Below are 14002 nucleotides of genomic sequence, written 5' to 3' on the forward strand. Positions count from 1 at the left end.
GGCTCCTCCACTTTCTAGTTGTCTGTCATCATTTCATTTTTTGCCTGGTTGTTTTTCTGTAATAAACCAAGGACAGACTAGGCGGCCATCATTATCTCAGCTATCTATCTTCGTCATTCATCTATTTAATAATGCGATTGAGTGGACAAGAGAATTTTCTTTATTATCTATCCTCCCTCGTCCATTCTCTTTGAAGCAAAATTAACCAACATTAAAGTTAATTTGAAATTTAAACTTAAAAATTTCTATGTAAAGACGAATTATCTCGTTGCAGCTAGCGTAGTCTTTCTCGTTGGTTACGTTCTATTTTTCCTGTTTTCATGTTCAGATTTTTGAAGTAAAGTTAAAACCGACGAGTTTGTGTGTCAGGAAAGCCAGAGCGGTTTATCCGGGGGGCCTTCGCTTTGTGCCGTGGGACGCTACCAACCTTAACGTTACAAAGGCAATGCGAAGAGCTCTGTTGTATAGTCCATTGATTGGATCGAGAGATCGAGAGGGACGTACTTAAATTTCTGGTTCCTCACCGTTCACTGCCCCACCACGTGAGCCTCTCTGTTCAGGGCCCAACACCACTGTAGTTATTTTTTCAACGTACCCAAAATCTTGCCTTGGCTACTTTTCCACGCACACATTTTTTACCAAGTTATTTCTGAACTTTGGGCACTTCACACTTGGAAATTGGAATAGTTTGCCAACAATTGCATTTGTTTAAAACTGCAGAATATTAAGTACAGTCTCTCAACCTTATCGACGGCACCGCCGTAGATGCAAACAGAAGGGCAGCAGTGGCTTGGCTCCAATCGCTGCAAGAGGAAGCACGTATCAAGCAATGTAAAGTTTTTCCACTCGGAAGCTACTTTAGGGATTGGGATGGGGCTTTATGCCCTGTGCTCTTCCAAAACCCTTTCTTTTCCATGCAAGTCTAGTCTCGACGAGGAGGTCGCATGCCACATGGGGGCGGCCCAGCGCGTTAAAATCCCGGCCAACAATGCCAACCAATTGCACAAGTAGTCTTTATCCTCACGCACAGCCACAGCTGAACTTGAGCTGGCCCCTCTCGCCCAGCAGCGGCAGCAGCAGAGCGAGAGTGCGCGAGACGTGAATCATGCAACCACGTCCAAACAATTCTCTAAAGAGGGAGGCGGGGCCGACGAGAGAGAGAACACTTGTGAGTTTTGTTGTGTATTGCAAAGCCAAGGAGAGTGTGGTGGCGAGCACCGAGAATCGAATCGACCAAGACAATAATATACACAGCGCCCGGGGAAAGCAGAAGGGTTCTTACGTCTTGTCGACTGATGTAGCATGGACAGAAAACAAAAGCGTCAGAGGGAGAAAACTGAAAAGGAGGAGCTTTTAATGCGAAAAATGAGAGGGGGTAAATGATAGAATTTATAAATTTTAAATCGTATATAAAATTTTAAATAATTAAAAATATAAATAAAATAAAATTTTAATTTTAAATAAAAATGAAGAGGTGACAAATAAGAGGATGATCTTTAAAAAAAATTAAAATGACGATACTATAATATCTTCGTCGATGAAAAATAAAGATGAGATGTTAATTATTATTAAATTTTTATATATAAATTATAATTAAATTTATTTTAAGAGATTAAAGCGAGATTAAATCCAACAGTAATGCATAAGAGGTCGCTGTCGCGGCTGCTGAGCAGAACAGGGCAGTGAAGCCCAGTAAAAGCGCCCTCCGGCAGCGCTGCTGCTACCATCCCCATCTCTGACCTCAACACCTCTGTCCGCAACAGCTGCAATTTCAGCACTGTTCTCGTGGATAAAAGCGAGGAGAAAGTGATCAGAGGCCTCCGCCCTCTTCGCTCTCAGCCACTGTTCCCCATTTGATTCAGGCATTGACGCGGAGCCAGTGCGCAGGGGCAGCTACCAACGACAAACGCAAAACAACACAACAGCAAGCATCTTAGACCGGAAGAAGATGGATTAAAGATGGAGGAGAGGAGCGAGTTGATCTTTGAAGATGGTGGTGGCGGTGAGATAGTTAAGGGGGTCGGGCCTGTTACAGGGAGTAGGGTGGGGGCGTGGTTGGGGCATCGCTTTTGACTCGTTTCCTTTTGGCAAAGCTTATGTATAATGTTTAGGGAGCCCCGAGAAAGAGGGGGAGTAGGAAGAAAGTGAAAAAGAAAAGCTAAAGTCTTTGGTCTTTAGCACTTATATCATCTATCTGCTGCTTCTGCGGCTCAGTGTTCTTTGGCTCTGCTCCCTCAGCTGCTCGTCTCCCGCCTCCAACGCTTGTCTTCTTTAGGCCTTCGATCTTTTAGGCCCCCTCACGAGCCTCCTCACTATCGCCGTCATGTGTCTCTTCATCATCCCTGTGTCCTCGCTGCTCCCTCCCTAATCTACATCTCCACCTGAGTCCGTTACCTATCGTCGCCTCCGCTGCCGTTTGATTCTTGCTTCTTATTTCACGGAGTTCAGACAACATGGGCATCGATCTGAATACCATAGAGGAGGAGGAGGAGGAGGAGGAGCCTGAGCAGTTGACAGGGCTCGGCGCTGCCCCTGCGGCGGCGGACGCGCCTCAGGCGGTGTCGGTGTGCCTAGAGCTCTGGCATGCGTGCGCGGGGCCCCGGATATGGCTGCCCAAAAAGGGGAGCTTGTTGGTGTACCTTCCGCAGGGGCATCTGGAGTACCTGGGGTTCAGTGGCGTTGATTGCGACGGAGGGAGATGGGGAGCCTGCCGCTTCGATGTGCCGCCTCATGTGTTCTGCCGTGTGATGGATATTAATCTCCATGTTTGTTCGTCTGCCCTCTGCTTTATTCCATTCAGTTCTAGGGTTTTGAATGTGAGATCTTTCTTCACACTATACCTTTGACCCAGGCCGACGTGGGCACAGATGAAGTTTACGCCCGGCTCTCTCTTGTCTCCGAAAGCGAGGTTAGTCTCCTCATTCCCGTTTGACACTTTGTCATGGTATTGCTTTCAATTTTGATGTTGTTACCTATTTTTGGCTTAGGAATCGGAAGGAAGAGTGAACAAGGGCGAGACTGAAGGAGAAGAGGGATACGAGGATAGTGAATCCATGATCAGGTCATCCACGCCCCATATGTTCTGTAAGACTCTGACTGCCTCTGACACCAGCACCCACGGAGGGTTCTCTGTCCCTCGTCGAGCTGCTGAGGACTGTTTTCCTCCACTGGTAATTGGACATTTTAAACATGTTCTATTTCTAGTTAGATTCTCTATTTTTAAATATATTACCTCTTTTTACTGTGCCTACCTCTTGATATGAAAACCATTAGTTCAACCTTATGATTTGCTGCTTCTACTCTTCTAAATAGGACTATAAGCAGCAGCGACCTTCGCAAGAGCTTACTGCGAAAGATTTGCATGGAACAGAGTGGAGGTTTCGCCATATCTACAGAGGTATGTTGGACAATGTTACAGCATAAGTTATATTACTTATTTCTCCCTGATTCATATAAAAATGGCTCTAAAATCTAGAGACAAATTTAAAAAAAGTATCTCAATTTCCTAGACAAATTTAAAAAATGTACCTCAATTTCACCATAGCTAGAGCGGAAACAAAAAACTAAGCGAAAAGAAAGCACCTGAATTTCCTAAAGGCCCTTAATTTGCCTAAAGTTATTAAGCCTAAAAGGGGGAGTTATCTCAAGTTGGTAGCGTGTTATATTAACTTGAACACTTAAAATCAACTTTATTACTAAGAAAATGCTAGATCATAAAATTTTTCTTTATTGTTGTTCAGATAACTGTCACCAAAATCTTCTTAAGCATCTGGATCTTGATCATATTCTTTAATATTCCATCAACTTTTATGAGAAATCTTAATTCTTCAAAGTTTGTTCCAAATCTTTACTATTCCATCAACTTATATTATCAAACAATAACAACAAAGAAAGTACTGATATTTGGTGATAAATATATATGAAACCTCAAGTTATTGTTATAATAAAGTAGATGTGTAAATATATCAATAAGTCACAAAATACTGTGACAATATGTATCACATTTAAAAACTTGGACATCTATGACATCAACCAGGTTCCATGAACGACCTACATGACAAAGATCAAGATTTAGTAGAAACTCAGAATGTTGTTAAATTATTTTCATATGTACCATAATGTTCTGCAAAATTTCTAAATTTACCACAACAAAAATTAATAAAGTTGAAGCAAAATTATTAACACAAAATCTTCCACAAACAACTTATCACATTGTTTTCTTATCTTCGGTGAAGGGAAGTGATTTATTTGCTGAGGTTATGAGTTATCTTATATCTTCAATGGCAGGCTTTCAGCCAAAATTAAATACCGCAGACTCATGATCCATTGTTCTTATTTTTGCAAGTTTTATCAGTATGCTTATTCTCCAAGCAGTTTTTTGCAAAATACTTAAGAATTAGTTTACATGGTGAATAATATCAGTAACAAATTGGATGTTGGATTTAGATTTTTTAGTAAATCATTCAGTTTTAATTTCGATATTATATAGCATAGTGATGGTTGCTTCATATATTTGAACTTTAGGCCAACCTCGTCGACACCTTCTTACAACTGGATGGAGTGCATTTGTCAATAGGAAGAAGCTTATTTCAGGCGATGCAGTGCTCTTTCTTCGGTAGTCGTTATTAGCATATTGCAAGTTAATGAACATGTACCTGACCCTACCCTATAGAATTGTGATTCCTTTTTCCCTTTTAATGCATATAGAGGTGATGATGGGGTGCTCAGATTGGGTGTTAGGCGTGCAGCTCAGTCCAAAGGCTGTATTCCAGTTCCTGAACATCAAAATCCTGATGTGGCTTTAACTACATTGGCAGTTGTTTCTAATGCTGTGTCTATGAAAAAGGTTTTCTATATAAATTATAACCCAAGGTAACTCAAGTTGGCAGTTGAATTAGTTTTCTGCAGATTTTTTATTCATGCATGGACAATGGATATGCTGAAAATTATTTACCTACATGATGTGATAGAGAGTAAAAGTTGCAAAGATACATGATGCCATGTAAGTGATTGTCAATATTTGAGCAGTGAGTGCTGAAGAGCCAGAGTGGTTTAATTTGACTTGGATCTCTGTGTTTCTGTCATGTTAGCAAGATTTTGTCTCGAGATGGAATCTTATAGTATAAATTGGTCCTACAAATGCCGTATTTTTTATTCATCACGTTCTAGTACAGTGCTATACTTTGCCCTGACATTCAACATGATATGTATTATTTATATCAATTGAAGTTAATGTAGTAGACTACTCAAGAAAAATGGGCACGCTTATGATAATGCTTTATTTGGTTTTAAATCTTGGTTACTTTTGTGGCATTTCAATTTAGTCCCACATTCAAAGTTGTGTACTAATTGAGAGATATCATTGCTTTTAGATTAGTCAACTATTTAAGTTGAATTTTAAGTATTTTGATTGTAGTTTAGCCTTAATAAGTTAAGCAACATCTTTTCTTATTGAGTAGGACACAGCAAATGTTGCTACAGAGAAGATCCAATAGGACAACATTGCTTCTAATCAGATAAGGATGGCTGATGGCTAAAATAGATTCAATCGTTATTACCTAATATACTTGCGTGGTTCACTGTTGTGGTTGTTTGAGACAGGAATAAAATAATTGCTAATTAAGTTTGGGACTTGGTTTAGGTTGCTGTTGTTTCCTATGGCAAATGGACCAGCGGAAGCAATTTGTGCATGGTTTTGATTTAAAAGTTTTCTAAATAGCACTCAAATATATATATATTTTTTAAAAATCTATTAGATTAATCTTTTTATATCTTTTTAAATAATCAATGTTATATATTTAAACTTTCCCTTTTTCTTTCCTTCCAAGGAATCACAAGTCTACCCTACCTCCATTCATTCACTAGCTATTTCTGTTTTCCTTGTAAAACTGGCCATATATGACTGTCTCATATTCCTGTGTATTAGTATTCAATCAGTACTTGTATAACACAGTAAAGGTAGTATTGAAGTTTTTTTTTGTGTGTGTGATAATCACTGTTGTTGACCGTTGATGGATTTAATTGTTCGACGATGAATTATATATCAAATCCTATAACACTAGCTATTTCTGTTTTCCTTATAAAACTGGCCCTATATGACTTTGTCTCATATTCCTGTGTATTAGTATTCAATCAGTACTTGTATAACATGGTAAAGGTGGTATTGAAGTTTGTGTGTGTGTGTGTGTGCGCGCGCGCGCTGTGTCTGTGTGTGTATTTGTTAGAAAAGTAATTGTTCGATGATGAATTATATATCAAATCCCATAGCTAGTGTTTTTCAATGTTGTTTCTTTAAAAGGTCATCCAATGTTTTTATCTCATGTATCCATTTCTGTTTTGGAAGCTACATTTGCATTTTACATGTTTTTTTTAATGTCTGAATATTCACAAACTTATTGATATTGCTTGTGTTAAATGCCAAAGTGGGCATGCCATTATACTGAAATGGCTTTCTAAAGTTTTTATATACTACAGGACAAGCTCATCAGCGTTTGTAGTTCCATATTGGAAATTTATAAGAAGCTCCGAGAGTTCCCTTTGTGTGGGAACGAGTTTTAAAATGCTTTATGAAAATGATGCTGCCTCAGAAAGGAGGTTTGATGCCCAACTCTCCAACTGTTATTGGATAATAAATTGAATTGTTATGAAAATCATCCTTTTCTCCTACAGGCCTACAGGGCTGATAACTGGAATCAGGGACATTGATCCTCAAAGATGGCCTGGTTCAAAGTGGAGATGTCTGTTGGTATACTCATGCACAGTTCATGTTTCTTCTCATTACAGAAAGTTGATTCATTTACTATTTCAACTTTGCTGTGTGTAGACTTATTATATGCTCCATATGAAATCGGTGTGCAAAACTGCTATCCAGTACAATATGAAAATAAATTTCTTCTATCTTTATCCATAGTGTCACTTAGGATGTGTATGAGAAGCCCTTAATTTTGAGAAATTTACATTTGCAATATTAAACTGAATACTAAGCAGTCTCCTGGTTGATTTTGGAAATGAAGAAATGATTTCTTTGAACTTCATTGTCACATATCCTACTGGTTCAAACTAACTTAATCCTACTCCCTTTAGTTACTGTTATAACTTTCAACTGTAAGAGTTCACAGATCGTTAATTTTATAGAACTCTGTTTTCCTTCCCAGTAATTGGGAGTCTACACTAACATGATACTAAATGTTCGGAACAATACCTACATTTGTCACTACCCAGTTCGATAAAAGATCCGACTCATTAACTTGTCATGTCTAACCACTAACCTAAAATGATTAAACCTAAACCTACTTATTTAAGCTTTTAAAGCTTTTGCATTGTTCAACAACTCACATTGTGAGACTAAACTTAAAGTTTTACCATCTCTCCCACTTAATTCTTGATGCCTTTGTTAAAGATTAACTCATTTCCTAAAATCATTCTAATTGGCATCACGTGAGGTCTAGTGGTGCAGCATGTGAGGGCTTGTCACTTATGAGTCAAACTATGTAGTATACAATTTTATATTTCTATGTTTTATGTAATAATTTAATACCAACTGTTTTGGCTTGGGTTTTCAGATCGAGTAGTGTCTTGCTCATATATTTTACCCCTTTTCTTTGGTCAGTTAAATAATTTAAACATATGAATTTGAATTCATTTGTGTCTGTCTGCATTTAAGCATGTGCTCTGGCTAGAATGTTTTAAGGCATACTTTATCCTCGTTTGTTTATCCTTTTGTTCCAATCTTCTGCCTTGGTTCTCCAGAGTCCAGAGGTGTTGTACATGGCCAGGTTCTAGGAAAGTTCATTTTTATGTGGAAAGTTCATTTTCTAAAAGTTGTTTGTTTATTTAATAAAATATTATATTGATATCAACATAGACCGCAACAAAATCCTTAGCCCCATTACTGCATCATTGAATTTACTAAAACATGATCTAGTTGATGGTAGGTTCTTATAATCAAGTTGTCAGTTTGCTCACTATCTGCAGTTGTTTTGACAATCCCCCAACTTACCCCTTCCCATCAACAGAATTTGACGGTTGCTTTCTTCATGTATAGTTCCTGGAAACTCTTGTTGTGAACACACTCTTGCTATCTGGACACTGGCGAATAGAGCAAAGTGACACACTAGATTAGAACATGATTAGAAGGTATTTTCAGTCAAGACTATAGAAATGAGTGTAATTTTTTGCTACTGCATGGTCTTTTCAATGGATCAATTTGGTCAGGCAAAACCTTCATAGAGAAAGAAATTCCTTTTCCCAAAAGAGAGACAGATTACAGTTTTACTGACTTGCTTCAGACCTTGTATTGGAGGCGGAGCAGGTTTGCAGTAGAAACTGCAATGTGGCCAGACTGTTTGCTAGCAATAACAAACAGCTTGCTTTGCTTGCCAAGGACAAAGGTAGGACAAATTATCTCATCTCATACCGGCTCATGGACAGATTACTTTTTTACGAGACTGAAAGATGGACACTGGCACAATTAGAGTGAAAAATTGGTAGAATTTACACTAATGGTGTAAGAACTGAATCTTTGTTTGACAAAAGGATAGGTGGTAGTCTGCTGAATAATTAAACACATAATGCTTTTTCTTTGTCAGCCAGAACACATAATGCTTCTTTGATGATACCTAGTGTGAAACATTATTTTATTGCTGATATACATTTTTCAGCTTATAGATGCTTATCGTCCTTATTTTGACTCACATGATCCCTCACTTTGTAAGCATTTGTGACAATACAGAATGTTATAAATGATTGGAAGTTCATGTTCTCTATATTTATCATCTCCTTTTTATTCAATTGTTGCCCAGAATTCTGATTGAAAATGCACTTACTCTCTGAAGGTTAACTGGGATGATGATGTGGATACTAATAGACGAAATCAAATTTCTCCGTGGGAAATTGAATCAACTGGGTCTGTTGTAGGCTCTGCTAGCCTTTCAACTACAGGTTCCAAAAGGGCCAAACTTTGTCTACCCCCTGTCAGTATGGATTATCCAATTCTGAGTAGGTGCTTCTTGTTCTTCAGAAATTATTTTCCAATGTACTAGAAAATTCTCAAGTTATTTTAACTGCTATTTCCAATTTACTGTAGATGGAAATGGGTGTCTGGACTTGAGGGAATCTGCAAGCTTCCACAAGGTCTTGCAAGGTCAAGAATTAATGAGACTCAAAACTCCAAATAATTTTGGATTCGATGCTCATATCCAAAATCTTCAATATTCGGAAGGTAAGGGGTATCCATGCAATGCAAACAGATGCATGACAAGTGAATCTGTTTCTGAAGGTAGTAGGATCAGAATCCCAGATGGAGGTTCTGATTTCTCCTTAAGCTGCACAGGCTTTAGGGAACCCATTGGGTTCTTAGGGGTCTTGCAAGGTCAAGAAGTTTTCTCAAAAGTTCCACCATTTCTTGGAGCTCGATCTGATGCTCATACTGGGAATGGTAAATATGGATTGTTTGATAGTGTGCAAACATCTCATGCTGGAAAAAGTCTACCTGCATTGTCTGTGGGATATGGTGCACTTGTGCAACCATCCTTGCCACTAATTCAGGCATCGTCTCCATCCTCAGTTCTAATGTTTCAAGAAGCAAATTCCAAAACTTCGCTACTTCCATCTAATCCTAGTCAAGAGAGGCATGATGGCAATCCGTTCTTTTTAAAGACAAATGGCGTGGAAGCAATGCATAAAAAAGAAGGAACCTTTGGATTTTGGCCTTCAACAGTGGGTTATCATCTTGCCAATGAGCAGCACAAGTTGGTCAAAATCCATGATCCCATCATCATCGATGGTAAGGTGCAGAGAGAAAAGGGGCAGGATGTTAGCCAAAATGGTTGTAGGCTTTTTGGATTTCCTTTGACTGAAAGGATTCCAGAAGCAAATTTACATGAGAAACCTCTACCTTTCTCTCCAAGTTCAACTCCAGGGAAGCTTGATATTGGGTTCACAACTTCTCCAATGCCTCAAATGCCTGCTAAGCCTGTCGGGTGCAGTTGCATTGGAGCAAGTTCTTTGTATGCTCTGTGTGCAGCTCCATTTTAGGATGCTGCTACCTAATGAAAGAAGGTGGCTCTCGTTCATGGAAACTAGTATCTTGGTTACGTTTGCAACGAACAGTAAATATGGGTAAGAAAGCCATTTTATCTACTAATACTAGATATGCTTTCAATAATGCATAAAAGGTGGCCAGTATGTGTTAAGTCTCTGCAGATCTCCGTGTAGACATGTTCTCCCTGTGTAGACATGTTCAAATCTTTCCGCAATCCTGCAAGTGACAACCATGATGCTAAGAGACTGATCCTTATGGTGGATGGTTGTGGACTCATGGATCATTTCAATGGTGTTACCAAATTATGACAACATAAACGAGTGCCTTGTTGCATCTTTATCACCGTATTATGAACCAAAGGCTATGTACGTACGTCTCAGTACTCTTCTATTTACTTGTTCCTATTCAGTTAATTCCTACTCAGATGTTTAAGTATGATCATGTTGTGTATCTGGCGAGTGTTCCGACTTTGTTACATTATATTTCTGTCCTTGTTACATTATATATCTGTCCTTAAACCCAATATTGCCAATGCAAAAAGGTCCTATTCGTTACTGCTATACCTTGCTGTGTTTGTTTTTTTTGCTTCTTAAGTTGGTAAAATGCCGTACTTAATGCCTAATAGTTATTTGTTTTCATCTTTCCTAATTACCAACTACTCCCAAAACTATAATAAAAGAACAATATTGTAGAGCATGACTTGACTATGAATATCACTAAATAGTTGGGAATTCTAACTTTGGTCTCTCTTTAGTCCTAATCCATCATAATAGCTTCTTTAGGGCACCTCGTCTGCCTATAATTTAAATTCTTCTTTTTTTTTCAGATCTAAAACACTAAACTAAATATATGACAGAGTAGTATAGGAATCATTGACATGATATCAATCAAAGAAAAAGGAATAATTAATAGGTGTCTGATATTCCTATGTCATCAGTTATTTATTTGAGTGGGTGAGTATTCAGATTAAAATTGAATCAAAATATTTTTAAACTAATTGAATTGATTAAATTTTTAAATAAAAATTAAATAAATTGAATTGATAAAATATTAATTAATTTAATTTTTAATTGAATTAATTAAAATAATTAAAATTTTTAAATATTATAAGAGATTTATTAATTAGTTAAGAATTTATAAATTTATTTATTTAAAAATTTAAAAATTTTTTTTAATTTTAATTAATTCAGTTTATTCAATTTAATTGAATAATAAATTTTAAAATCAAATTTGAATTGAATTAATTGATTTTTTTAAAAAAATTAAAATAATCAAATTAAAATTTTAAATTTGATTGATTCAATTAATTTATTTGATTTAATCAAATTTTTAATCATCTCTAATTATTTGAGTTTTTAATTATATTTAGTAATTCAATTCAGATTAAGTTAAAATTGATTTAAAATTGTGGTGTACATCCATATTCATCTTTTTAACTTTTATTTATTCTAATTTGTACGGATTCAGTGGGTATCTAATTGGTATGGATTCAATTAGTGCAGAGATTGAGAATATTTGATTTATTATCGTCCCTAAATTGTAGTATTAGATAGAAAGTGGTGAAAAAATAAGGTGTATATATATATATATATAACATTTCCTTTTTTGCACGTCTTATTAATCATAATTAAATGGAATAATTCTTTGATCTTATTAATCATAATTAAATAGGATAATTCTTTGAACCATTCCAAGATTTATCTCCATAAATTTAAAGAAATAATTCATAACTTAATCTGGAATTATCAGTATTATATTATGTAAAGATTGCATTAACAGCATAACTTTACATACTAAAACCCTATGGATGACTGCAACAATTTCGACCGATGCCCTGACGACGTCGTCGTCGAACACATCCTCTCTCGCCTCCCAGTCTCCGATCTCGTCCGTTTCGGAGCTATCTCCCGGCGGTGGAGAAATCAGTGGGCATCCGTTCGCTCTCTCAATTTCACGCCCGATCCCTACTCCAATCTCCTCAATAATCCTGAAGCCTTCGACGGAGCGTTCACCGGCGTGTTAAACCGCCTCCAATCGGAGTTGCCGACCAACCTCATCCGCTGCAGCATTGCGCTCCCCCTCAGGATCAATAGCATTGTCCTTAGCCGCTGGCTCAGCCTCCTCCAGGGCCGCTCCGTCCGCGACCTCGTCGTCCTCTGCCCCACAGGAGACGTCTTCCTCTGTTCCTTCCTCAGCGTCATCCCCTCGCTCGAACACTTTGAGCTCGCCGGACAGGTCAAGGTGCACCTCTCCGCCTCGCCTGACGACCCCTTTTTGCCGCATCTCCGCTCCGTGGCGCTGCGCGGTGTCATGATGTCGAGAGAGACGCTCGAGTTATTCCAGTCAAAGTGCCCGGCCCTGGAGCGCCTCAGCCTCGACCGGTGCATCTTCACGAGGCAGACGCTGAGGATCGTCCACGCGCCGCGTCTGAGTCACCTCGCGGTGCTCAACACCTCGCTGCAAGGGATCGAGATCGCGGCGCCTGCGCTCACCACCCTCGAGATGCACGGTGTCGCCATGGGCAGGCAAGTCGTCCTCAACGTTCCTTCTCTTCGTTTCCTCACCTCCTCCTCCGCTATCGGCAACACTAAATACTTCTTCTTCTCCAGCATCCTTGAGGTAATTAACGAATCAACATCAAGTAATTAATTACAACATCACAATCATACCAATTGTTGCATTTCCTGATTCAGACGATTCAATTCGATTGCGGAAGCATAGCATTCTCGAACCTACGTAGGTTATCGATCAGGATTGACATGAGCAACACGATAGAGGCCGTTGTGTTTGCTTCTGCTCTCAGGGCCTGCCTCCTGCTCAAGGAACTGCGCCTAACAGTGAGTCTGATCAGTTTTACTGAAATCTTGCATGCTGCCACCGCCGCCTTCTCCTTCTCCTGATTAATTAACATTGACAGATTAATACAGCGAAGACGAAATGCCAGGATTCCGCGTTGTCATATAGACAACGTAGGTTTTGGGAGAAGCAAAACTTCTTCGATTGCCTGAGTTGGCACTTGGAGTACGTCAGCATTGCGAACTACAGCGAGCGGTGTAGCGAATTAGATTTTGTTCAGTTTTTGGCGAGGGAAGCGCTAGTGCTGAAGAAATTGGTGATTTGGCGCAGCAGAAATAGTAGTGAGAATGCTCGTGCGGGAGAAGTACAGTTCAAGGCGACTGCATCATCCTTAACCAACGCAGCTTCCTCTTGCCTTGATGTCGTCTGGAATTGAGATGCATGCCCCAACACTACTGGATCGAACTCTTTCATTTCCTCATGATCAGCAATCCTGATTCATGTAAATTAACGAGGATGTATTTTATTGGATTTAGTATACGAGTTTTCTGTTGGAAATTTACAAATTTTATATTTTTCATACATTAAGATGAGATGGATGGTTAGTTTTGCATACGATGATAATTTTCTCATCTTAGAAATTATGGATTTTAAATTGAGAGATATGAAGCGGTATATATGATGACAAAGAAACCTAGCTAAGAGCTTTCTTGGATTGTTTATTTTTGTTTAATTTGATATGTTTGTAGAGAAGGTTTCCATTTCTTATTTTTGTTTATTTGGATTGTTGTTAGACAATAGAGAAAATATTCTCATTAATATTATATTCCTGTTTAATTTCACATCCAAATTAAATGTATAGGGGGCGTGGAGAGATTGTCCTTTTAAAAATATTTTGGAATTACAATATTTAAAACTTGTTATACAATACTTGTTATTTTAATTTATAAAAAATATCTTTCTAAAATTTAATCTCCTTGAATATATAGTTGCCATATTTTTTTGTGGGTTTAGTTAAAACTCTAATGTAGATGCGTCTAGTGATTATTATATTCAACACACAATCAGCCATTATACTAATTTATTATTATTATTATTTCCCTTATAAAAGTAAATTTTGTTTACTTTGGTAAAAGATAAAGTTTGTGATCACATTAATTCTAA

The 14002-nt window shown here is 38.0% G+C and overlaps 2 protein-coding genes across 2 annotated transcripts; both read left to right on the plus strand.

Moving 5' to 3' along the window:
- The first annotated feature begins 2173 nt into the window (after positions 1–2173).
- Positions 2174–10544, plus strand: LOC141813365 (auxin response factor 2-like). The gene is made up of 10 exons (XM_074701322.1): positions 2174–2765; positions 2852–2908; positions 2988–3170; positions 3313–3397; positions 4525–4615; positions 4708–4872; positions 6475–6594; positions 6670–6745; positions 8835–8997; positions 9086–10544. The coding sequence occupies exons 1-10, from the start codon at positions 2454–2456 to the stop codon at positions 10033–10035; spliced, it is 2202 nt and encodes a 733-aa protein (XP_074557423.1). The 5' UTR covers positions 2174–2453; the 3' UTR covers positions 10036–10544.
- Positions 10545–11845: 1301 nt separating this feature from the next.
- On the plus strand, positions 11846–13274 carry LOC141813008 (F-box/LRR-repeat protein At3g26922-like). The gene is made up of 3 exons (XM_074700927.1): positions 11846–12661; positions 12736–12879; positions 12987–13274. The coding sequence occupies exons 1-3, from the start codon at positions 11846–11848 to the stop codon at positions 13272–13274; spliced, it is 1248 nt and encodes a 415-aa protein (XP_074557028.1).
- The last annotated feature ends 728 nt before the right edge of the window (positions 13275–14002 follow it).

This window comes from Curcuma longa, chromosome 20 (genome assembly GCF_044706935.1).
Source record: "Curcuma longa cultivar G26 ecotype Majalengka, Jawa Barat chromosome 20, ITB_CL_G26_1.1, whole genome shotgun sequence".
Classification (NCBI taxonomy): domain Eukaryota; kingdom Viridiplantae; phylum Streptophyta; class Magnoliopsida; order Zingiberales; family Zingiberaceae; genus Curcuma; species Curcuma longa.